Source organism: Colletotrichum aenigma (genome assembly GCF_013390185.1).
Source record: "Colletotrichum aenigma strain Cg56 chromosome Unknown KSG_Cg56_contig07, whole genome shotgun sequence".
Classification (NCBI taxonomy): domain Eukaryota; kingdom Fungi; phylum Ascomycota; class Sordariomycetes; order Glomerellales; family Glomerellaceae; genus Colletotrichum; species Colletotrichum aenigma.
In genome coordinates, this window is record NW_023500913.1 from 128,557 (window position 1) to 151,086 (window position 22,530).

The 22,530-nt window shown below is 49.9% G+C and overlaps 7 protein-coding genes across 7 annotated transcripts; 3 read left to right on the top strand and 4 right to left on the bottom strand.

Moving 5' to 3' along the window:
- Positions 1–2,671: 2,671 nt before the first annotated feature.
- On the bottom strand, positions 2,672–3,889 carry CGCA056_v010311 (uncharacterized protein; the record flags this gene model as incomplete). Its single annotated transcript, XM_037325558.1, has 2 exons — positions 2,672–3,496; positions 3,623–3,889. 2 exons carry the CDS (start codon positions 3,887–3,889, stop codon positions 2,672–2,674), a joined length of 1,092 nt encoding a protein of 363 aa, XP_037174979.1.
- A 920-nt stretch (positions 3,890–4,809) lies between these two features.
- Positions 4,810–6,382, bottom strand: CGCA056_v010312 (uncharacterized protein; the record flags this gene model as incomplete). Its single annotated transcript, XM_037325559.1, has 10 exons — positions 4,810–4,930; positions 4,995–5,292; positions 5,370–5,390; positions 5,441–5,484; positions 5,538–5,616; positions 5,671–5,694; positions 5,751–5,844; positions 5,900–6,175; positions 6,232–6,274; positions 6,339–6,382. 10 exons carry the CDS (start codon positions 6,380–6,382, stop codon positions 4,810–4,812), a joined length of 1,044 nt encoding a protein of 347 aa, XP_037175779.1.
- A 992-nt stretch (positions 6,383–7,374) lies between these two features.
- Positions 7,375–9,433, top strand: put4-1 (putative proline-specific permease put4; the record flags this gene model as incomplete). Its single annotated transcript, XM_037325560.1, has 9 exons — positions 7,375–7,428; positions 7,486–7,600; positions 7,684–7,756; positions 7,809–7,888; positions 8,280–8,699; positions 8,748–8,850; positions 8,903–9,161; positions 9,216–9,297; positions 9,348–9,433. The coding sequence occupies 9 exons, from the start codon at positions 7,375–7,377 to the stop codon at positions 9,431–9,433; spliced, it is 1,272 nt and encodes a 423-aa protein (XP_037175780.1).
- A 1,670-nt stretch (positions 9,434–11,103) lies between these two features.
- On the top strand, positions 11,104–12,537 carry LAE1-7 (Secondary metabolism regulator LAE1; the record flags this gene model as incomplete). Its single annotated transcript, XM_037325561.1, has 7 exons — positions 11,104–11,155; positions 11,221–11,262; positions 11,512–11,666; positions 11,714–11,751; positions 11,806–11,943; positions 11,992–12,411; positions 12,477–12,537. The coding sequence occupies 7 exons, from the start codon at positions 11,104–11,106 to the stop codon at positions 12,535–12,537; spliced, it is 906 nt and encodes a 301-aa protein (XP_037175777.1).
- A 4,628-nt stretch (positions 12,538–17,165) lies between these two features.
- On the bottom strand, positions 17,166–17,751 carry AKR7A2 (Aflatoxin B1 aldehyde reductase member 2; the record flags this gene model as incomplete). Its single annotated transcript, XM_037325562.1, has 4 exons — positions 17,166–17,170; positions 17,311–17,481; positions 17,539–17,647; positions 17,701–17,751. 4 exons carry the CDS (start codon positions 17,749–17,751, stop codon positions 17,166–17,168), a joined length of 336 nt encoding a protein of 111 aa, XP_037175778.1.
- A 331-nt stretch (positions 17,752–18,082) lies between these two features.
- On the bottom strand, positions 18,083–19,408 carry CGCA056_v010316 (Extracellular sulfatase SULF-1-like protein; the record flags this gene model as incomplete). Its single annotated transcript, XM_037325563.1, has 2 exons — positions 18,083–18,752; positions 18,813–19,408. 2 exons carry the CDS (start codon positions 19,406–19,408, stop codon positions 18,083–18,085), a joined length of 1,266 nt encoding a protein of 421 aa, XP_037175776.1.
- Positions 19,409–19,549: 141 nt separating this feature from the next.
- Positions 19,550–21,286, top strand: CGCA056_v010317 (General alpha-glucoside permease; the record flags this gene model as incomplete). The annotated part of the gene is made up of 4 exons (XM_037325564.1): positions 19,550–20,013; positions 20,079–20,641; positions 20,695–20,904; positions 20,958–21,286. The coding sequence occupies 4 exons, from the start codon at positions 19,550–19,552 to the stop codon at positions 21,284–21,286; spliced, it is 1,566 nt and encodes a 521-aa protein (XP_037174970.1).
- Between the last annotated feature and the right edge of the window lie 1,244 nt (positions 21,287–22,530).

Sequence of the window (22,530 nt, forward strand, 5' to 3'; positions counted from 1 at the left end):
CGTCTGTAAGACTCGACACCATCAGGCCCGTCACCAAAAGCCCGGCAACGAGGCAGCTCTAAGGCAACGAGTTACTGCAGCCCTGAGACGCCGTGCACGACAGATACCACGTCTTGTACTCCGTCGTCCCCGGCCGGCTGTGCCAGGTCATTGCGACATACTTTGTGGGTGGCGTTGGAAGGCTTGCTCTGCAGAGAAGGCTAGTTGGCCGACTTCATCTCCCGGGCGGGCATCATACATCGGACGCCGATTCCGTGATACTCCGGACCGCCGTCATGAGGCATCGACGGACGAACTTTTGCCTTGTTCCTTTCCCCCCCTTCGCTCTTCTTCCTTCCCAGGCTACATACACAGTGGCGTACGACCCCAGACCCTGCCGGGCGGCGCAAACGCATGCCCCCTGCGTCCTTGTTTCTCTGACGCAACTAATCATTTCTTATTCCAGTTTCTTCTCGTCCAGCTTTGACGGTCTCAGCATCATGCGCCGTAAACCAAATTGAACTGCTTCTTTTTTTTTTTCGACGTCTTCCGCCCCGCGGGCCTACTTGCCTTTGCGAAAGCACGGCCGGGGTAGGCATTCATGGAGATCCTGGGGGAGGAGATGACGGGGAAGTGGCGTCGACGTGCAGAAGCTTCATGTCGCCAGCCGTCTTGTCGCGACCTCGCGAGGAGCTGACTTGTGTGTGCCTGCCTCACCGGTTTTCCAGGTCGGGGGAGGCTTGCATCTGAAGGCGCCAGTGAGGCGCTGGGAGCTGGTATGCAGTGTCTCGGATTTATGGCTGGGACTTCTTTTGCTGGAAGAATGCAGCGAGACCAGACCAGACCGGCCGGCCTGGACCCCACACCCAAGAGGATGAATAGCGCCGTTTCTTGTGAGGTTTGGTCCTGCGGGGTCAATGGTATCATGAGGCGGGGGGCGATGCCGAAGCAGCAGCAGAACAAGTTCACCTCAGCCTTTCTGGCGTGATATCTTTGACACTTGCGACGGGGCTGAGGTCTTTAGTTTCGAGATGTGTTCTAGACTTGATCTGGGAGGTGTTCGTCGACGTCCTTGGGAATCCCTGGTTCATGGCCGCGAAAAATCAAATGCCTTCCATCGTCACTGGGCCTTGGCAGTTCGTCCGTCCGCGCAGCCCGGGGAGATGGACGGAAGGGATGGAGAGGATCTCCCAGCTCAGCCTTTGCGGGAAGGAACAGACGGCGTTTAGGCTTTTGGTGGGCTGGATGGGGATGGATGGGGATGGATGGGGGGAGACTGAGAAAGAGAGGCTTAGGCTGCGGTCTGAGCTTCTTTTCCCTTACAGAAACGGGCTGTTTTGCGGCGTCCAGTCTGCCGGGTTGATCCTCTTGTCGAAACGAACGAACGGTGGCGTGAGCTGAACCGAGCTTCTTTCCCTCTGGGCTGGGCGCCGTTTTGCTTTTCCTTCTTTTTACAAATTGTTTGCCGTCCGGGGTGATGGCTGCTTGCTTTTGCAGTCCGTCCAGGCTTTCTTGCTTTTGGGTCCTGTTTCTGGGACTGCAGCAGCTTCTTCCCATGTCTTCAGGGCCGCAGCATCTCGTCAGGGTAGGGAAGTTTAAGTCCGTGAGGTCAGTCATGATGTGCTTCGGCTGTAGCCGCATGCTGCATGCCTCCGCACCACCATCTTGTTTTCCTTTTTGCCTTCCGACACCAGTTGTGTTGGGAGGAAGTTTGGGTTCAGCTGATGTTATCGGCCGGCGTATGCTAGTCATCGCGACGGACAGACGTCATTGCTTTTTTGGAATTGAGGGAAGGAACGGGAGGCAAGGTGATGCCTGGGAAAGCGCCGGCTTCGGGGAGTCGTCGGGGAGCAGTCGGGGTTTTCGGGTGGAATGGGGGGTGTAGGATGTCAGCAGCGATGGAGGGGACCGGCGGCAGACTAGGCAAGTGCGCTCGGTTTTGGGCTGTTTGACGGCGGCCGACGGGATGGAGGGCACGGTTGTGAGAGACGCCTTGGGGGGATTTTGGCGTTGGACACGTGTGGGATGTCTGTGCGATGATGGACGATCTGGATTGTGGCAACTGGAGGTTGTGTTGGACAGGTGGCATGTGAAGAAGAAGAAGCATTGTTTGATAAGGCTTTGGGGATGTTTACTCCAGGGTTGAATAGATGGAAAGTTCTGTGTGATGATATCTAAAGAGCATTGACACAGACACTGTCAATCAGCCTTGAGGTTCTGTCAAGGGACCTTGAAGTGTTCATTGGAGTCCGTGCCAGAATCAAAAGACATCTAATTAGCAGTGTCAGTCAGTCATCCGGACAGTGTTATTCCTCTATAGTTTCAAGTAGAATACACGTCATGCTTGGATCAGGACGATAGCAATAGAAAACATAAAAGGGGCAGTTAAAGTAATGATGACGATGGATATCAATCATAGACGACGACGATAGACGACGACGATAGACGACGACAATATATAGTAATTAATAGTAACTACGGCGTGTGTGGGGGACTGCTTGGCTAGCAAAACTCACATTGCGTATCACGGTACGAATAACCTTGACATTATCCATGAACATTGGTAGCTTGTGGAAGCTAAGGTAGGAATGTGAATAATGGTTCTTTGAGTTTTTTGTTAGATATTTGGGAGTCCAGGACGTTATTGTGTTTATAATTGTGTACGCAGTAACTTGAGAAAAGATTGGTGTCATTAGAAGAACAGTACCGTCTTACCCTCCTTCTTCATAAAGTCTGCAAAACAAAGTGGGCTTGCCATATCAGGGTCCTTTTGCTCCCAGATAATCTCCAATAGTCGCTGAGTGTCTCGAACGCTTTGCGTTGCATACATCAACGACAGCTCCTCTAGCCGTCTGCTGATGAAATTCCTATGCTCTGTAGATTTGGCACATGATCCAAAGATGGCCAGTGGCCAGCACATACTGGTCGAGATGGGAGAGTCAGTGGGGACCATCTTCAGAAAATGGATAAAATCGTCCAGAGTCTTCTCCGTCAAGCTCAAATCAGACCCCTGACTTGCCAGACAGCCTGTATCACTGTCCAGGGCAGACTCCAAGTACACCAGCAAGGTCTGTTGATACAGTTGTCCACATAACCTGTAAACCTCGTCATTCGAGCGAGGCTGCCACAACAGTATGATTGAACGTAGCCTCCAGCACTCGATCACGGCTTCACCCAAACCTATCCCTCGCCGAAGTTCGTCTCGTGTTCTTCGAGCAACCACTGACACCGTAGGAACGAGGCCAAAAAGTTCGTGCACACAGCCAGACGTAAAATGACTTTCTGGCTCGGCTCTGGACGTAGGGAAAAGGTGCGCAATGTCTTCCTGCACCCACAGGTCTGATTCCTGTCCCATACTGATGTGGGCAAGAGTCATGATGTAGGCGTATCTTTCTTTGAGGAAGGCTCGAGTATCAGGCCCGAGCTGAGAGTTGAATAGGCTTGATGCCTCATGAAGAAGTACGCGAACGGCTTTCAGATGAGACAAGGCTTGAGCTCCTGCGTTGAGTCTGAATGTCTGAAAGAGGGTCAGTTTACGTTTTGTATAAAGCTAATCTCTTGTTGGTATGGATGAAGGAAATCATAGAGGACGATGGTCACAGAGACCGACGGTCAAATGAGGTTGAAGAATGCTCGAACATACCTCGGTAGCACATAGAATGATGGCGGTCACCAACAGCGGCACAAGAGGCTCTTTGTCCCCCTGAGCCATCAAAGTCAGCCCAAATTTCTGGCCCTGAATCGCCTGGCCGTAATGTACCCATGTCAATTGGTCAACTGGAAGTCCAGCGAGATCTGCTTGGTGAACACCACTCAGTGCCAGCAAGGCATGCAGAATTAGATCGTTCGACATGGCCATGGGGACGAGCTCTGCCAGAAATGGGTTCCTGTTGCCTTGGCAAACGGCCATGACTTTGTTCGTGCGGTGGGCATAGTGATGAAAAAGATTGCGAGACTCCTGGGATCTCATAGGTCCCCTTGCTGAGAGGAGGTCAAGATCAATCGATCTTCGGAGGGTGCCAAGAGTTCCGTCAAGAGACCTTTCATGGTTCCCTTCATCCCGCTTGGGGCCGGCGGAGGCGAGGAGGTTTGGCCCTTCGGTCCGCGAACCTGCTATCGCACGGTTTGATCTGGATGGCCTCGAGCGCCGACGTGTGGGATTCGTTCTCCGCAAGAGCTGGGCGTGCTCCTCGTTGCCAGCTTCAGGCCATGTGCACAAGATGGCATTGCGCAAGCAGTTGGAGCAGTGAGGCTTCTCTTCGCTGCACTTCTTACGACGTAACCTACAGCCGATACAGCCGGTTGCTGATCGCCTGCCCTTTGAACCCGGCGTCGATTGTTGTAGCATTGCAGATTTGGTCGGTTGATTGTAGTCACCGCCGTCAAATGGTGTTATCGTTGAGTTTCTGGGGAACATGTGGGGTGCATATCACAGAGGTTATCGCCGGCTTCCCGGTAATCTTCGGGCGATAACGAATGAGCATGTTCGGGGTTGGCGTTGACCGGGCCCACAGAGATAAGAGGCTTCTTGGAGATTGGTATCAAGCCAAACCCCGGTATCTCCAGCTTTCTTACAAAATGGATGGTAAGGTTTGATACACAGGTGGTTTAATTTGCTACTACTCTGGACTTGGTTCCTCGTGACAAACGAAACTCTTGATCTTGATACAATACTCTGACCAGAAAAAAACATCTGGCACTTTGATACACAGAGACCAAGTGACATGATCACCCCTCCCTTTTCAATTTCGTAACTCGGTGTGCCGTGTCCAAATTCCACCCATATTCATGAACCGCAGGATTACTGACCCACTTGCACTTGAAAGCCTGCTAGAACGGGAACTTGCTCGGCAGTTGTCCGTCTTCACACATTCCGCTTTTAACTTGCTTCTTATGGAGATCATCTAGGTATGGTAGAAGGACATCGGCATAAAAGTGGCGACCCTTGTGGCTGCATGATGAGCATCACAGGTCAGCTGTCAGTTAGCAAGTGATATGGAGGATGGTGTACTTACAGGGCCAGTTCATCATCCCAGCTACGGACGAAAGACGCCAAACGCCCCGGAACACCTGGCTCCTGGACGACTTCGACAAGAGGCTCAATGTACGTGTGAACCATCCACACAACTGCACCAGACCGTGGGAGCCGTCGCAAAGTTTGACGCTCCTGGCGGAACCACAACTGGGAAATGTTCTTGACTGGACTCGGCGGATTCCACTTGCCGTAGCTGGAAGTGCTGATTCCGGGACCGCAGAGTTCTGGATCCCAGTCGTCCTCCGGTCCCATAGTTAGAGCAGGCCAGTGATATTCGTCTGTTGAGAATTAGAGACGGCAAGTAAGCACATTGTCAAAGCAGCAGAAGTAGATGCAGAGTTGGGAGCAGACTCACCATGTATCGCGATAGAAGTGGCTGGTGCAAGTCAGTACCTATGTAACACAAATCAGAAGGGGTGATCTTACTGTTCCGTTGGATTGGACTCTCAAACTTGAGCTTGGAGAGGAAACTAAACGAATCTGTGAGATTTTGCGATGTGTAAGCTGCCGTGAAAGGACTTACTGATCAAGTGGCCGCTGGAGCTGCTCCTTGTAATGCGGGACATGGCCCGAGAAGTAAAGATCTGCTAGGGTTTTGCCAACTTGCATGATGTCAGCAAAGTCTGATTGAGGGTCATGACTTCAAAGAGTCTTACTCTTGTCCTTGATTCTCTGCCTCCCTTTTCGAAATACTTATTAGCCACAGCCTTGAGATGGCATCAAGGTGGTGACTAACCTCCGATCCCAAGCATCATGGCAGCAAGCTGATAATAGCCATCGGTACCCTTGACCAGGATGTTGATGTCGGCTGGTTGGATGAGGCCAGCAACCTGGTGTTGTTAGTTAGCTCGCGAGCGCTATGGCATAGGACAAGGGGCAATGTACTGTCAAAGGGTCATGTTTGCTCAAGTCGTAGGCGGCCCTCATAGCTGGCATCTCAATTTTGGTGATGAAACCCAGTCCATACCAGCCTTGCGTATTATCTTCAGCGCGCGTAATTCGGTACACTGAGGAATACCGTCGAGAGAGAAACTCAGCCGGATCTTGGCAAAGCTCCCATGCTGCATCGCGTGCGACAGGCATGGTTTGAACGATTTTGTCTCCACGATCCGCCAGACGACGGACCTTTATTTGGAAGTACCGTGGCCATTCATTGTCCAGCTAAGAAAGAGAGGTTAATGAGTATCGTGTTCAACCAATCCACCGGAGGCACTTACAAGAACCCAAGAATCTTTGTCCAGTTTTCGAACATCCACTGCACTGGAGGAGGTGATCAATGAGCCTTGTATTATATCACATAGAGGCATAACTTTATACAACGTACTGTTGCAAGTAGGAGTGACGGAACGCCCGGAACTTTGGTGGCATGGTCGTTGCCATGTCAAATGCGTGGTCGGGGGATGGTTCTGCATACACCAGAGGTTCTTTAAGACGGTCAGCACTGGACTTGAACTGATTGCCAAACAAATAGAAGGGCAAAGTGAAAGAGTCACTACTTTGATCGGTAGGCACAGCAGCCGGCGTCTGTCCGACGCGTCGCCTCTGCCATCGTAGCAACGCCATGAGGACGCATGCGAAGAATAACAGAGACCAAATAAAAACCATGTCGAAGGTAATAGTGGCTTCAAGAGCAGAACTAACTCAGACTTGAAGCGTACCAAATAGAATAAGAATTATGGTCATCGCCACTTATTAGTTATTCATATCTTTCGAGCTCTCAGTCGCCCAGGGCAATTAATACATGCAAGTGAACTAGCGTGAACCGGCGGATGCTCACTGATATCCGCGCCTAACAGTGAAGGGGCAGAGTTCCAGCTGGGTGGGAATACTGCATCGATCAAATCCCTCTTGTTCATTTGTCTATGGGTGACCCCATTTGGTAGGTATGTCATCTTTGTGACGGGGGATCCTAGCGGACATATCGCGGGGTTGCAAGCACGCACCCCGCAAGTCCCGCATTTCAGCAGACAAAGATAAGCGCGCCTTATTTATTGTTCAGATCCGTGACAGCGAATTGTCATTATTGGTGACGCATACCAAGTTGGAGATAAGCGCGCCTTAGCCAGGATCCGACCAGTACGGACAATTTGAGTTACAACCTCAAGATAAGCGCGCCTTAAGGAGTCATGTCAGCATCAAGCTGAAGTGGGCTTTGCAAGCTAGTAGGGCTTAGATTCTGCCGGTTCTGATAGCAGTAAGCCATTGAACACCAGTGATCTAATAGTGTAGGAGTTCGTCGCCTCATCCGTCGCAGTATATCAGATCGATGCTGTCCCCAGAATTGGATGAACTAAAGACTCAGCCGTCCAAGATCACATTATACCCGCAAAACTTCAACCTGATTCGTAACTCTCAACATTATGGATGACGAAAAGAAGGGAGAAAACGCTCCGAACCTTCATGACTCTAGCTCTGTGAGCTTCCTCATCTAGCTCTTCGTGCAGCATACGAAAGCTGACCGATGGTGATAGTCGCTGAACGACCGAGGCCAGATTTCTGCCATTCAGCTTTCCGAATATGGAGTTCATAGAGGGTTGCAGTCGCATCACATCCAATTACTGGCAATTTCTGGGGTCATTGGAACAGGTGAGTTGACATAAGAATTCAACCAACTAGGGCACAGATGTCACGGTCAAAAAATGAATCCGCGCAATGACTGACAATCCAAGGTCTTTTCGTTGGCACATCGGGCGTGCTTAGCAGTGCTGGACCCGCTGGCCTTCTTATCGGATACTCCATTTGGTGAGAAAATCGCATAGCATAAGCCCTTCACCCATGGCCTGACTGCTGATAGGTGCATTTTTCTTCTTTGCGTTGCTCACACCATGGGAGAAATGTCGGCATTTTTACCTGTCCCAGGCTCATTCGTCACACGTAAGTGATATGCTGTTATCCACACTGACCCTACAGAATAACTCAACATCTTACACATTGGACGATTCATTGATGAGAGTGCCGGTGTGGCCATGGGATGGGTGTACGCGTACAGGTAATGGTTCCGTTGTGAGGTCGCATTCAGCATGCTAACTCTACCCGAATTCAGCATGTGGGTAATCTAAGCACACCAAGCAGAACTTGATAACGTGACCTTAACATGACTTCTTTTCTCAGGATGTAAGTTCTGGACTGAGTAAACGCGGGGATCTTTGAGCTGATAATTTTCCCCGCAGGATTTTCACCGCCGCCGATTGCACTGCCTTGGCTGGCCTTTGGTCTTACTGGTTCCCGGATATCAACCCCGGCGTCTAGGTAGCCTGCACATTAGGAGTTGTTTTCGTTCTCAACTGCCTTGCGGTCAAGTACTTTGGTGAGGTAGAGTTCTATGCTTCAATCTTCAAGATCTTCCTGATCTTTGGTTTTTTGCTGTTCACCTTCGTCGTTGTCCTCGGCGGCAATCCCAAACACGACCGCATCGGCTTCAGATACTGGAGAGACCCTGGGGCTTTCAACGAGACATACACAAAGGGAACCACAGGCCGATTCTTATCCATCTGGGGGATCTTCAACACGGCGGCCTTTGCCATCGGCGGCCCTGACTTCATTGCCAACTGCGCATCGGAGGCCGTCAACCCGCGCCGCAATATCCCCAAAGCTGTCAGGCGCGTTATCTATCGGTTGATCTTCTTCTTTGTTCTCTCAGTCTTCGTAGTTGGGCTGCTGGTACCGTACAATGATCCCACCATGCGTAAGTTCTAACTCGACGATGTCTCCACAATGCTGACACTGATCTCAGTCACGGCCATCGCAAGTGGCAATGGAGTTGCCAAATCGCCTTTCATCATTGCAATGAACAGACTTGAAATGTCCTTCCTTCCTGATCTTTGCAATGCAGTTGTGTAAGAACAGTTTGCACCTTCGACGATAGCATCGCTAACGTCTTATTCCCAGCATCACATCTGCTTGGAGTTGTACAAACTGTCTCCTTTTCCAGGCTTCACGAACCGTATTTGGTCTCGCCAAACATGGAAGAGCACCCAAAATCTTTGCCAAAACAACAAAGACAGGAGTTCCCATTCCGGCATTGGTCCTGTCTACCGCCGTTGCTTCTCTTGCCTTCATGACTTGCAATACCGCTTCTGCTGTCGTTCTAAATTGGTTTATCAATCTGGGATCCACGGCTATCATGATTGCCTACATTCTTATGATGGTGAGCTTCGTATGCACTGGATTGATGCTTACTACGAAATGCTAATTCGTGCAGGTGGCAAACCTTCAGTTTCATAAAGGCCTCATGGCGCAGGGAATCGATGCCGCAAGTCTTCCTTTTAGAAGCAAGTTAACACGTGAGTACAATGTCCTGGATCTTTCAAATATGACACTGATAGTTTTCAAGCCTACTCCAACTACTTCGCTATCTTCTGGGTCGGCATTATTCTCCTCACGAATGGCTATGGCAAGTCGAGACCCGACGACCTCTAGGAGCGCATTGCTGATACGTCACTAGGAGTTTTCATCAAGGGCCATTGGAGTTTCTCTGGTTTTTTTACGGCATACTTTACGCTTGTGTTTTTTTGTATGCTTTCCACTCAGACTGGTCATGGACTCATGTTTCAGTCTTCGATATTTCAGTAGGAACAGAGACTGACGCTCTTAGTGATCATATACGTTGGTTGGAAAATAATAAAGCGCACGTCAATCGTCAGGCCCGAGGACATGGACTTCAGGACTGGACTAGCCGAAGTTGAAGCGCACGAGGCTGCTTTGGTTATCAAGCCCCCGGCGACGCGTTATGAGAGGTAAGCTTGTTCAAATCACAGGTATCCCGACCGCAGCTAACAGGCTAGATTTATGGATTGGTTATGGTGAGAGCGGATAGGGGATAGGATGTGCTGCACTCCATTAGGCCTGTACACCTGAGCACATAGCGCACTTGAATGCAACTTTGGACGTCGGTGTATGTATTCGTGCTAGGCATCGTTTTGTGCTGACTGCAACCTCGGAGAGTGGCATTTGCAACGAGATGAAGATCGTCGTTTTTCACCCAAGGTAGTGACAAGCAATGATCGTCGAATTGAATCGCCGACCATTCCGGCCAAGGTTATGGGAGAAAGGGGATTAGCACCGTCTTGGACTGCCCAGAGAAGTTCCGGTCAGTCTTATGTATCCCCTAGCAAGTTCGAATGCAAAAGCAGGGATACTAGGTGGCCCTGCTGCAGCGCAACGGGAATCGGAGATCCTTTCGCAAGCATCGAGTTTGGACCGCGTGCACTGTCTTCACAGCGTTTTGTCGGGGGTTTTAGAAGGGGGGGCTAGTCCGATCTTAATGGTCAACTATCATCATCCTTTAGGGCATCGAATGCGTTGTCTTGCCGCCTGAAGAAGTGTGCCTTGGGCCCTCTGAGAGTAGTCTGCTTCTGTCAGATTTACAATTTTGACGCAAGTCAATGACTCTCACCCAGCTGCAACCTCTTAGCTGCATCCACTGCGGCCGTGGGGCAGACGTCTCAATGGCACCTTCGGCAGGGCTATTTATGCGCCTGGCTGAGCAAACTGCAGACAGTGTGTTGGTTGGCAGTGACAATTGGCACACAGGCCCTACAGTGGCACGAAATCCCAGCCGCTTTCTCGGCTCTCATTCGCTCTGAAGCAGCGGTGATGTGTCTCTTGCAGGCATAACATCCGTCGGTGAACATGCCTATTCATTGGCCAGAGTTCGGGTGAGGGGTCGGCCCACCCTGCATTTAAATACATCCCGCGTTCCAGGACACCGTTTTGGCTCGCGTTGGAACCATCTCGCGCTGACCCAGCTTGTTGGTTCAGCCTCATACCACATGGACGACCTCAGCATGGAGGACGTCGACAACTTCTATGTCGCACATGCGGTGGAACATGCCACTTGGCCTAATAACGTGCCCGATCGCGAGGTCGTCATTGAGGCTGACGATCAGGTGATCTTTCATTCTTCTCGTTTACAATTGAGAAGCCTAACCTTTTGATAGGATAACGACTCAGCCATTGGAATTGTCAGTGCCTGCCTCCAATATTTGATGTGATCTTTCGCCATGTGTTCAATCTACCAGCGGAGCTGACTCCGATATCTTGTCCAGCAAACCCTTGCTTCGTCAAGAGGGAGTCTTGCAAGTTCTATCATGGACTATCGCGTTGAAAATGGTAGAACTTATCACAGATATAAGGATGGAAGTGAGTATTGTGAAGCAAGGGGAACCGTGCTTCGCCGGGAGATTTAGGCTGAATGAGAATTTCAGAATACAACATTCCCAATGATGAGAAGGAAATTGAGAGACTTGGTGAGTTCCTTTCAATAGTTCACATGGTTCACTTATTCTATCAGTGACATGTCTTCCATCATCTTCAGTCATCGAGACTCTGCTCTTATGACCCCTCTATCTGCCCTGACCACCCAATACCTGCACCGTCGCCTTCACCCACTCCAGTGAAGGCCTTTCAACAACCATGCCTTTTGAATCATACACATGTAGGCGGGAGCCAACGCGATCTTTCCCCATCAAGATTCACGTGTCTAATATGCGAGCCAGATTTGCAACATACTCTATTCCTACTCACTTTCAGCGACAAGCTCGGAATGGCCCCTCCCTGCGATAAGGGAGCTAGCGCTGGCCACGTACTCGATATCGGGACTGGGACTGGGATCTGGGCGATAGATTTTGGAGACGAGCACCCAGAAGCAGAGGTTTGTTGTGATCCTCGCAACCCTAATGTTATGCTTATGCGTTGCAGGTTCGTGGGATAGACCTTTCTCCGGTGCAGCCAGATTTGTATAGCCTTGCCCAGCCGCTTCTTATGACCAAATATTGATGCTGATATTCTAGCTTGCCACCAAACGTGCGGTTCGAGATAGCAGACTTTGAGGAGCCATGGCCTTTCGGTCGACATTTCGACTACATCCATAGTCGAATGATGAACTCATCTGTTGGTGACTGGAATGAGTATATTCGAAAATGCTACGAGTAGGTCAACTGTGTCTTCGATGCGACCATGCCTAATTTTGTCTCAAGCAATCTCAACCCTGGCGGGTGGCTGGAATTAGTCGAGGTTGATATTACCCCATTATCCGACGATGGCACTTTGCGACCAGAGCACTCAGTCTCGAGAACGGCACGATTACTACAGCAGGCGTCAACACTATACGGACGGCCATACCAGGACGTCAAGGAATTGAAATCAATCATGATGGAGGCTGGATTCACTGATGTCACCCTCCTGCATTTCAAGTGGCCTACGAATACATGGCCGAGAGAAATACGACATAAAGAACTAGGGGTCTGGCATAACGAAAACCTGGTCAGAGGATGGGAAGGAATATGTATGGCCCTGCTGACAAGAATGCTCGGCTGGACAAGGGAGAATGTCCTTGCTTTGATGGAAGAGAATCTGAAAGAGTTCTCTGACAGGAATATCCATGCGTATTTCTCAATGTAAGTGGACAAAGCCTGAAGAGCAGTTGCAACTGATGTCTTGCGAGCTAACGAGATTTTTTCAGTTGGTCTATTTACGGAAAACGGCCTGTACAAGCAGGAGGAGTTTCTTCGGGGAGCATTTGAGCGTTCAGATTTGACTTGCATTGGAAGGCATTTGCACACTGTGAAGGCGCGCTGTAGCTTGGGATCTGGCCATATTTACTTCATCAATTTTAAGAAGCGAAGACCTTGTGTCGCAGGGCAAGAACTCAGCCCAATGACTCAACAAGTCCTTTCATCGCCGTACGGTACGTACAAGCTGTGAAGGAGAAGTGCAGTCTGGACTTTACATCATACAGACATACTAGCTATTTTGGTAAAACTGAGGTAGATTATTGATTTGCCTCCATGCTCTGAGCTGCCGTCCGGACCCTGTCACCTCGGTTTGACGCGGTGTGGAGAGTGACATGCCCAGGTTGGAGACAGACCGGCGTGCCCCATTCCCGGCGGAAGCCGGATCTTGGCGGCACCTCCAGCCAATTCTTCATTCGAGTCAGGCCTCACACCATAATCCCTTTACCATTCTTCAGTAGAAGGGGAAATAGGAAGCTATGCCGGCACCTAGATCTAAGACCACGTGCTATCAATGTCGAGCTAGAAAGGTAAGCCTCCCAAACATGTACGTTTACTCGGTGACTAAATCGCCAGTCAGGTCAGATGCCAGGGCTGGCCGAATGGCTGTACAGCCTGCAAACGCCTCGGTTACCGGTGTTCCTTTGAAGCAACTTCCTTGACCTCAGACCCGACACCGACACAATTAGAGCGTCGACGCGGCGAGCCGGCTTGTAGTGAATGCCGCGCGCAGAAAATCAAGTGTTCAGGCGAAAGCCCAACTTGCGCTGGCTGTCGGCGGCGGGGTCGAGACTGTGAATATCCAGAAGCAAAACAACGCAGATCACAAACTCAAACCAAACAATCATTGGGAACGGTCGCCGTTCATGATGATTCCGAGAAAGCCGATGGTTCCAACGTTTCAGACTCCACAGTGTCTTCGAGTGCTGCAGAGTCAAGTCTTGTCAATCTCGAGCAACCTCGACGAAACTATCATTCGGACCCATGGGCTCAGGCCTTACGAACTACTGACACACAAATCCAACTAGTAGATGATTTCTTCAACCATCTTTATCCTCTTCCTTTGTGTTCTTTCTTGCATGAACGGTCAATAAGGCAATAATGTCAAGAGGGTAGCCTCGATGAAAGCCTGATTCTTTCCATATGCGCTATTTCCGCAACCCGTCTGCATCGCGCCGCTTTTCATCCAGAATCAACCTCGGTATGGGTTCGGAGGGCAGAGAACCTAGTATGGTCTCATTTGGAGCATCCCACAATATTCCGTACCCAAGCACTGCTTCTCATCTGTCAGTACCACATCAAGACTGGCGGGTTTCAAAAGGCCTTCATGCTTTCATCGATAGTTTCTAGAGCAGCAAGTGCTCTTCGATTGCAGTACGAGCGGACAGACATACACCCACTTGCCCAAGAGATTAGGCGTCGACTTATGTGGTGTTTGATACTTTTGGATGGGCACTTTTCGAACGGTCTGCCCGAATGCGAGCTTTGCCCATTTGAGAATGTTTATCTGAAACTCCCTTGCTCTGAAGAGGAACTTACATTGCTCCACAACCCTGAGACCAATGAGGACTCGCCCTGTTTGTCTCTGGGGAGCGATCCTGAGGGCGGGCTTCTCTCCACAATCATTCGAGCGGCTACTATAAGGAGAGATATTTCAAGATTGAAGCGGCAGATGTGGCTCTCTGGAACACCGCTACCGCAACTTGAGGCTCTCGCAAAGTCATTCTCACATGGTCTCCAGGCGCTGAAGGTCAAACCATACTGTAAGGCGACTCTACGGAAGCACTCGACGTCTCGTTGGCTCTTGAGGTATGTAGTATCGCACTTGTCATCGCACCAAGGACATTGCGATTTGCATCGCCTTTTTCTCTCCGGTTACTCCGAGGCTGCGTCAGACATTGTTCTTAGCGCAGTCTCTCACGAATTTATGGCAACGGCTCCGACAGAATGCTTTCAGCGTGCCACAACTATCCTTGAGATTCTCCACGACTTCAACGAATTAAGACTTGATATTAGAGTACCCGATGTTGACATCGCCATTTGCAGCTATCATGCAATCGGATACTCCTTTTCCTCGGCAAATCCAATCTCAACCCATATAACTCGGGTCTCGATCCGGATACAGCTCTTAACAAGGCCAAATCAACATTCAATGTCATACATAGTCTATGCAAAGGCTCAGCAATAGCACGTTTCATTCTTGACGACCTCGGATGTGCTATCGCGTCATATCAGCCATCAACACCTGGGAATGATCATATTCCTCCGCTGGATACTGGGAAGACAAGTCCACATCGACCGAAATTCGCAATCATGGCGAAGAAACACCAGAACCTGGCCGTTCACAGCATATTGAGACAAGCGCGATTTGTTGACGACAGTTCGGCTGCAGTAAGCTTTTCGAATGAAGCAGCGAAACAAACACAGCATGCAATGGCCCATAGGTCTCGCAGCGTCGAGGTTCCAGTAGGTAACACCACACCAAGCCGAAGTTTAAGCTTGGTGGAAGCATCTACCGCAGATTTGATGTCAGGTGCGACTGAGTGGAATGAGGACGCGCCAATGGTCGAAAACCTAGTTGAAGCCTCCGATACAAGATTTTGGGGCGACTGGAACGAAACTTGGGGTCTCGATGAGTGGCCGATGGAAGCAGACGAGCACTACTTCTGATGAGATCCGGGCTATTCTAATCTTTCAGTTTCACACGATCGAAAGTTATTTCTGATGGTATCTGCTGCCTTTGTTGACTGTTTTGTCTGTTTTGTCTATATTATAATATCTGTGGATCTGGAATGTTTTGTTTCTATTGTGTTTGCCATTCTTTTGTCTTTATTCGGCCGATACCTAATTTGCAAAAGGGCTCTGCCGATGTATTCATTGCTGCCATGGTGGAGGGTGAAACTCTTACTCGAGTGATTCAATCAAGTACCGGCATCCAGTCTAGAAGCCGTTTTGCGTGCACACAGTTGTAAAGAATGTAGCGAACGAGGTCACTTAAGCCAAGTACTTGACTGCCTCCTGCCGCTTGAATGATATTTATAGCTCCGAGTACGTGGTTTGAAGCCATTGATATGTCCTGAATCATAATCTAGGGTGACAGTCAGCGCAGCCATTGCGTTGAAAGTCATCACATAACATACATCGTCGAATGCTAAAACCAGGGCTCTTGTGACGGCTTCGCGTCTCGACGAAGGACCATCTAACAAGATCGTGCGCCGAAGGTCTTGGATGTATCTGAGTTTGTATTGAGTGGCGATTTCGGCGTACTCTTTTTCTGACTTTATGGTAGAAAGGTGACGGCAGGCCGCAAGTAAGAAACCTTTGAGAAAGTCTGTGTCTGCAGAGCTTAGAAGCACCCAATTATTTCGTACATGGTCGTTGTGCTTGCCCATGTAATTCAATACTGGGCATTGACTAAGCATTTCGGGCACGACAACTTGAACATCTAGGTGTGTGGTCAGCTCACTTGTGCACGTTGCAACTGACCTATCACCGACGACACATAATGATACTGAAATAAGTGCAACTCACAATGCTGAAACATGTAATGCTCTCTTGGTGTGAGTGACCCAAGAAAGCTCGCCAAGGGCTCGTGCTCGAATGCCCCAGAAATATTTGGCGGAAGCACCAGAGTTATTTCGTCACGTACGAATGATTCCAAGTTTTTCCAATTGCTTGACATGCGCTCCTCTGAATCGGCAACCTCGCTGTCACCTTCTGCGACCCCCAATATTTCTCTACGTTGCGTGTGCTCCACCATGCGACGCCTTCTTGCCCGAGCGTGAGCAACACGAGCAGCATGGGAATGAGCCTGCCGTCTCAGGTTGGCCGAGTCTTTTTGGGCCGGGTGAACCATAGTAATGAACTTCATTTTTACGAGTAACCTAGAATCAGGCCGAGGAAGATGAAGAGAAATTGTAGTGACTTAGATGAAGCGAGCTCAGGCAATGTGCGCTCTTGAACGTCAGTTCCGGGTCAGATTATCATTGGCATGAAAGAATCCACATTTGTCAGCACCAAACTCTCTGAAAAACTGCCCTGAAGTTCGCCAAGAGTTGCTCCTACTACATTGGGACTAGCTTCTCGCAGTTCTCCGCATAAAGCAAGATGCCCCCCTAGAAATGGTACGGAATTTCGTCGTCGATCTCCTCATACACCGCTTCGACAGCAGCCACCACATCGTGCGGCAATGGTCCTTGTTCAATCATGTCAATGTTGGATTCCAACTGATGCACGCTCGAGGCACCAATAATCATCGAGTCTCCGTGGGTGCTGCTAAGAACGCTGTGATGTGCAGTCCAGCGAAGCGCAACGGCGTGACCCGGGATGCCGTGCCGAGATGCGGTCTCAAGTGCCTTTTCGGTGGCGGTCATGATGGATGGTCATAAGTAGAGATTTGCATACACCTCGCCAGAGGAGATCTTGTGATGAAAGGATCTACAGTCAGCACACCGAGCGAGACAAGCTGCACTAGCTGTGGGAGGAGTATGCTCACCGATCTGTCCCATCGCCCACCAGCCTTGGCGTTTTGATGGTTGCCAGCAAACAAGCCTCCGGCAGCGGGACTGTACGCGTAAAAAGCTATCCCATTCTTCCGTAGAATAGGGAAAAGATCTTTTTCGCCACTTCGCACAACTGCATTATACTGACCCTGGTAAACACTGGGTTTCACATAGCCATGTTCCTCGCAAATGTCGACAAACCGTTGGACTTCTTCTGCTGTGTAATTCGAAATCCCCCAACGCTTGATTTTTCCTTCGTTGCATGCCTGAGTCATAGCTTTACATGGTTCCTCGAACGGAGTATCCCGGTCAGGAACATGCAGGTATTCGATGTTGATTTGCGGGATCCGCAATGTCTCGAGCGAGAGGTTGATCTCGGACAAGACTTCGTGCTTAGCATGGGTTGCTGGCTTCCAAGACATGACTTTGGTGTCGATGACAAATCGTTCACCCGCTGAAACAGCTGCAAGCCTAGGCTCGCAGCTTCCCGGTGCATGAGGTGAATACATACGCGAAGTATCGATTTGGTTATACCCACGCCTTGCGAAGACGTCTAGGAAAGACCTGACCTCGTCAGGTGTGTCAAACCGTGCCATGGCGTCGATAGACTTGTCCCCGATCTGCACATAGTCATGGTCAGACATACTCCAGCAATGGCGTTGGTAGAACTTACATTGGCGGCGCCTAGAACCAGATTGATGACAGATTTCCGGCTGTGTGACATATTTGCTTTGTGTAATTTATAGAAGTATCAAAGGTAGCGGTTGTTGTTTGAGTTTGAAAATGAATCTTCAAACCTCGAGGACTTGTGACTTTTACGCCCTTATATACATCGATCATGTTCATCGATCAGTCACTGCAGAAGCATCAATCTTAACCGTGGGAATATGCTCCTACCTGATCAAGCAAGTGCAATAGTTGATGCTCGGATTTCGTATTATTAATTGAGATGGTAACGCGGACAGCCTTGATGCTCCGGCACATAACCCATGCTCCTACTCCTTTAGGCAATTGCAACGCGGAGCTTGCCAACTAGCCTCCAAAACCCGGCGCTCTCAGTGGACGCCAATGAGCAACTTTGATCCAGCCAACTTGGTATGTATCGGTTCGTCCCCAATCTCAGCCATCTTCTCGTTAAGAAGCTTTGTCATCTTCTTCACTATGCCTAGGTATTTGGGGTCATTGTAGCAGTTGAAGAGCTCGAGCGGATCCTCTTGGCAATCGAAGAGCTCCCACTCCTTTTCTTCCCCACCTGAACGCGCACCCTCCATTCCCAAATCTTCGTTGTACCAGTATATCAGCTTATATCGCTGATCGCGCACACTATAATGCGCATAGGCTTCGTGGATTACATCTCGATCCATCCAATACCTGTGGTATGCCACTTGCTGCCAAGACGGCTCGACTCGATCTTCTCCGAGGAGGAGAGGTCGAATGGATCGCCCTTGCATGTAGCTCGGGATCCGGACACCGGCAAAGTCGAGGAAGGTCGGTGCAAAGTCCACGTTACAAATAATATCATTGCACACAGACTGCGGCTTAATGGCCTTGGGGTATCGGATCATGAACGGCATCTGGAAGCTTTCCTCGTACATGAACCTTTTGTCGAACCAACCGTGTTCACCTAGGAAGAAGCCCTGGTCAGACGTGTAAATAACTATAGTGTTTTCTGCAAGGCCCTCTGACTCCAGCCATTCGAGCATTCTGCCGACGTTGTCATCGATGCTTTGTATCGTTCGCAAATATCGTTGCATATATCTCTGGAACTTGAACTCTGCGAGCTACTCCTTAGTCTTGAAAGTGAAGACTGTGCCGTCATCTTTGCAGACTAGCTTGAGGTTTGTGACATCCTCAGGGGCAGGAATCTTGCGATCGTTCCACCACCAAATGTCGATCATTTTTTGGCCAACTTCACTACTGTGCCCCTCAGGCTGGACAATCCCAAGGTCTCCATAGGTGAGGTCCTCGGCGACACAAATCTTGGCGACTTTGGCTGCATTTGCCCGGTTTTTATAATCGTCCGTAAAGGTGTCAGGTAGTCGTACCGGGTCTTTGTAGAGATGCTTGTGCTTGTTGTCGCACTCCCAACTGCGGTGGGGAGCCTTGTGATGGCACATGAGGAAGAAAGGGCGCTGTTTGTCACGATTCGACATCCAATCAATGCATTTGTCGGTGATGACGTCTGTTGCGTAGCCTGGTACCCGATTCATGGTGGACTTGCCGCCATTAGGACCAGGTTCGATGAACTGAGGGTCCCAGTACTCGCCCTGTCCTGGGACGATGCTCCAGTAATCGAAGCCGGTCGGTTCACAGTCAGCACCCTCTCCAAGAAGACCAGCTGAACACGTAGTAGGAGGTTTGCTTGGTGTGAAGGATAACATCTACCGGCGTGATATTGATGCAAATTCACTTGCTTATAAGAGCTGTAAACTCCCCACATCTTGGACTGGACTGTCATCACGGATATCCCGACCTCTTTCTTTGCGTACTGAATTTCACGCCTGCATACCGCGAGCAACATCATGAAAGGCCAGTTCTCTACGACTCATGTCGAAGACTCTACCGATAAAGATGGCATTCATGAACTAGGTTCAGCTTCTCAAGGGTTAGAAACTTTGACTTTGAGACAGACATTCCGCTATTACTGGAAGGCTGTCGCATGGTCTCTCTGCGTGTCCAATGCAACCATCATGGAGTCATATGACCTTCTACTGATCAACTCGTTCTACGCTTTTCCGCAATTTCAAAAGAAGTATGGCGTGGAACTACCAAACGGAAGCTATTCTGTGCCGGCGCGCTGGCAAATTGGTCTGTCAATGGCCAACTTGGTCGGCATGATCATCGGAGTATTTGCCAACGGCTACTGCGCAGATCGATGGGGCTTGCGAAAAGTCATGACGGCTTCGCATGCTGCCTTGATCGGCTTCATTTTCATTACATTCTTCGCGCCATCTGTTGAGGTTCTCACAGTTGGAAAGCTCCTGTTGTAAGTCTCATTAAAGGCAACTCTTGGGCAAGAAACTCCAGCTGACTTAGTTTTGTCGATGACAGATCTCTGCCTTGTGGTTTCTTTGCCGCCGCGACCCCTTCTTACGCCGCTGAAGTTAGCCCTCCTCAGCTCAGCGGCTACCTCACGGTCAATGTCAATCTCTGTTGGGTTATGGGAAAGATACTGGCCTTTGGCGTCTTGTCCGGCACTCTCAGCATAGAGGGTGAATGGTCCTACAGGATACCTTTCGCGCTCCAGTGGGTATGGCCACTGCCCTTGATGATAGCCACATACCTAGCTCCAGAAAGTCCTTGGTGGCTTGCAAGAAAGGGGCGAATTGAGGAGGCTGAAAACAGCCTCCGCAGGTTAGTATCTGCGCCCATTACAGTCATCGACCCCAAAGATTCTCTTGCCACAATTGTCCGTACCATTGAGGCAGAACGCCTGATGAGCATCCAAGGGTCATATTTGGACTGCTTCAGAGGTGACAGCCTGCGCCGGACAGAAATTGCAATGGTCACCTGGGGCTGCCAAATCCTGCCCGGATTCGCCATCCAAAACTATATCACCTACTTCTTTACCCTTGCTGGCCTCGACTCGTCGGACTCCTTCAATCTGTCGATAGGTGAGTGCGGTTTTGGCTCACATGTAATCACGCTGACCAGGGATACCTTTCAGGCAATGCTGGCCTTGCGTTCGTAGGAACGGTGTCGTCGTGGGCTTTGATGACAAAATTCGATTGGCGTACGATGTACCTTGGTGGGCTAATTGCCATGTTCCCGGTCATGTCTCTCGACGGTTTCCTTGACTTGGCAACAAGCACGCCTTCCGGAGACAACGTGAGATGGGCCCAGTGCGCCATGCTTTTGGTCTGGTTCTTCATTTACGGTAAGTACTCTACGCATCATCGCCCGGTAAGCCCAAGCTGATGTGCCGACCAGGTGCAAGCATTGGACCCGTACCTTACGGCATCGCTGCCAATGTTGGTGCAACCAATATCAGAGTCAAGACAACCTCGCTTGGGAGGAACACCTATTACTTTCTTTCAATTATCAACACCATCGCATCTCCGTACTTATTGAACCCACAAGAGGGTAATTTGAAGGGAAAGGCAGCCTTCCCCGCAGTGGCGTTCACGTTGCTGTTAATTGTCTGGGCTTTCTTCCGGTTACCAGAGATTAAGGACATGTCGCCCGAAGTTCTCAATCAGCTATTCGAGCAGAAAGTCCCTGCGAGGAAGTTTTTGCAAGAATCAAGGAAGTATCAATGAGAAATTGGGAGAGGGGGGGGGTTGCTCTGACCAGCAAGTTTAACTGGAGTCTCTGAGGGTTATCATCTGACAAGGTCTGATGCTACATGTATGTAGAGCAAGATCTCTCCAAGTACAATCAATGTAGAACCATGTTTTCGCAGCACTCTTCAGACGATGATGGGTAGGTAGGTATTTGAGGCTATGTAGTTTAAACATTCGAAGTAAGCTCCCTAGGATGACAGAGCGTGAAGACACGTGGAATCCTTGATTCTGCACTTGAGACACCAAAAGGCAAGCACAGCCACTCCACTCTCACAATATCTTCACCATCGTTCGGCTTCCTCCAAGGTGTGTGCGCCCCCCATAGCGTAGTATATCATATCCGACATAGGGCGCCAACGTTTTGATTTCGGCGGCGTTGTGAAGTGTTTCGGAGGCCAAACATAATGGTCGACATGGTTGTATGCGTCGACCTCAACTTCCATGGGGTCATCGTTGTCTTCCTCTCTGATCTCGTGTGCGTCAGGGTCATAGATACGTGCTCTTATGCGGAACAAGCTTTGGCCTGGTTCTTCCAACCCCCATTTGCGAATGTGTGTCCAACTTTTGCTGCCAAAATCTTTCTGAATTTCGCTTTGACGAATGTCACTTCCACTAAGTGGGAGGCTTTCTCTGTGATTCTCTTCTCGTTCCCTCTTGACAGTCACCATGATTTCTTTCCTCTTCTCCTCCCCTTTCATAAACTCTCCCTGAACACCAAAATTGCCCGGCGAGCGCGCATCCTGGGAGATTGGAACACGCGTGCTCGTATCAAGGACAGTGCATGCTTTCCCGGAAATAGTAGAGCGGTAGATTTTGATAGTAGCGCCAACGTCGAGATCGTCCAACAACTTTTGCCACGTGTACGGCTGAGGCCATCGCAGGTATCTATCCAAAATTGACTCGTCATGGAATATACGGCCGAATGGCACAGCTTCGTCCATATGGGCTACCAGATCCAGGCGACTCGCTGGTTCCCTGACCATCGCACCGAACGGTCCGTAACCTAGCAGTGCTGAGCTATGGCTGATATATCGAAGCTCCTTCCATCCATGGCTAACACCAATCAGACCCGTGAGAGTGCTGTAACTGATTGGGGGAGATCGAGTACCAAGAACAGTGAGTGTTTCCAGACATAGACCCGGGAGAAGCTTGAGAACAGAAGCTAGCTGATAGAAAACGCAGAGGTCGCTGCGTCTTGGGTAGTCAACTGCCAGCTGGAG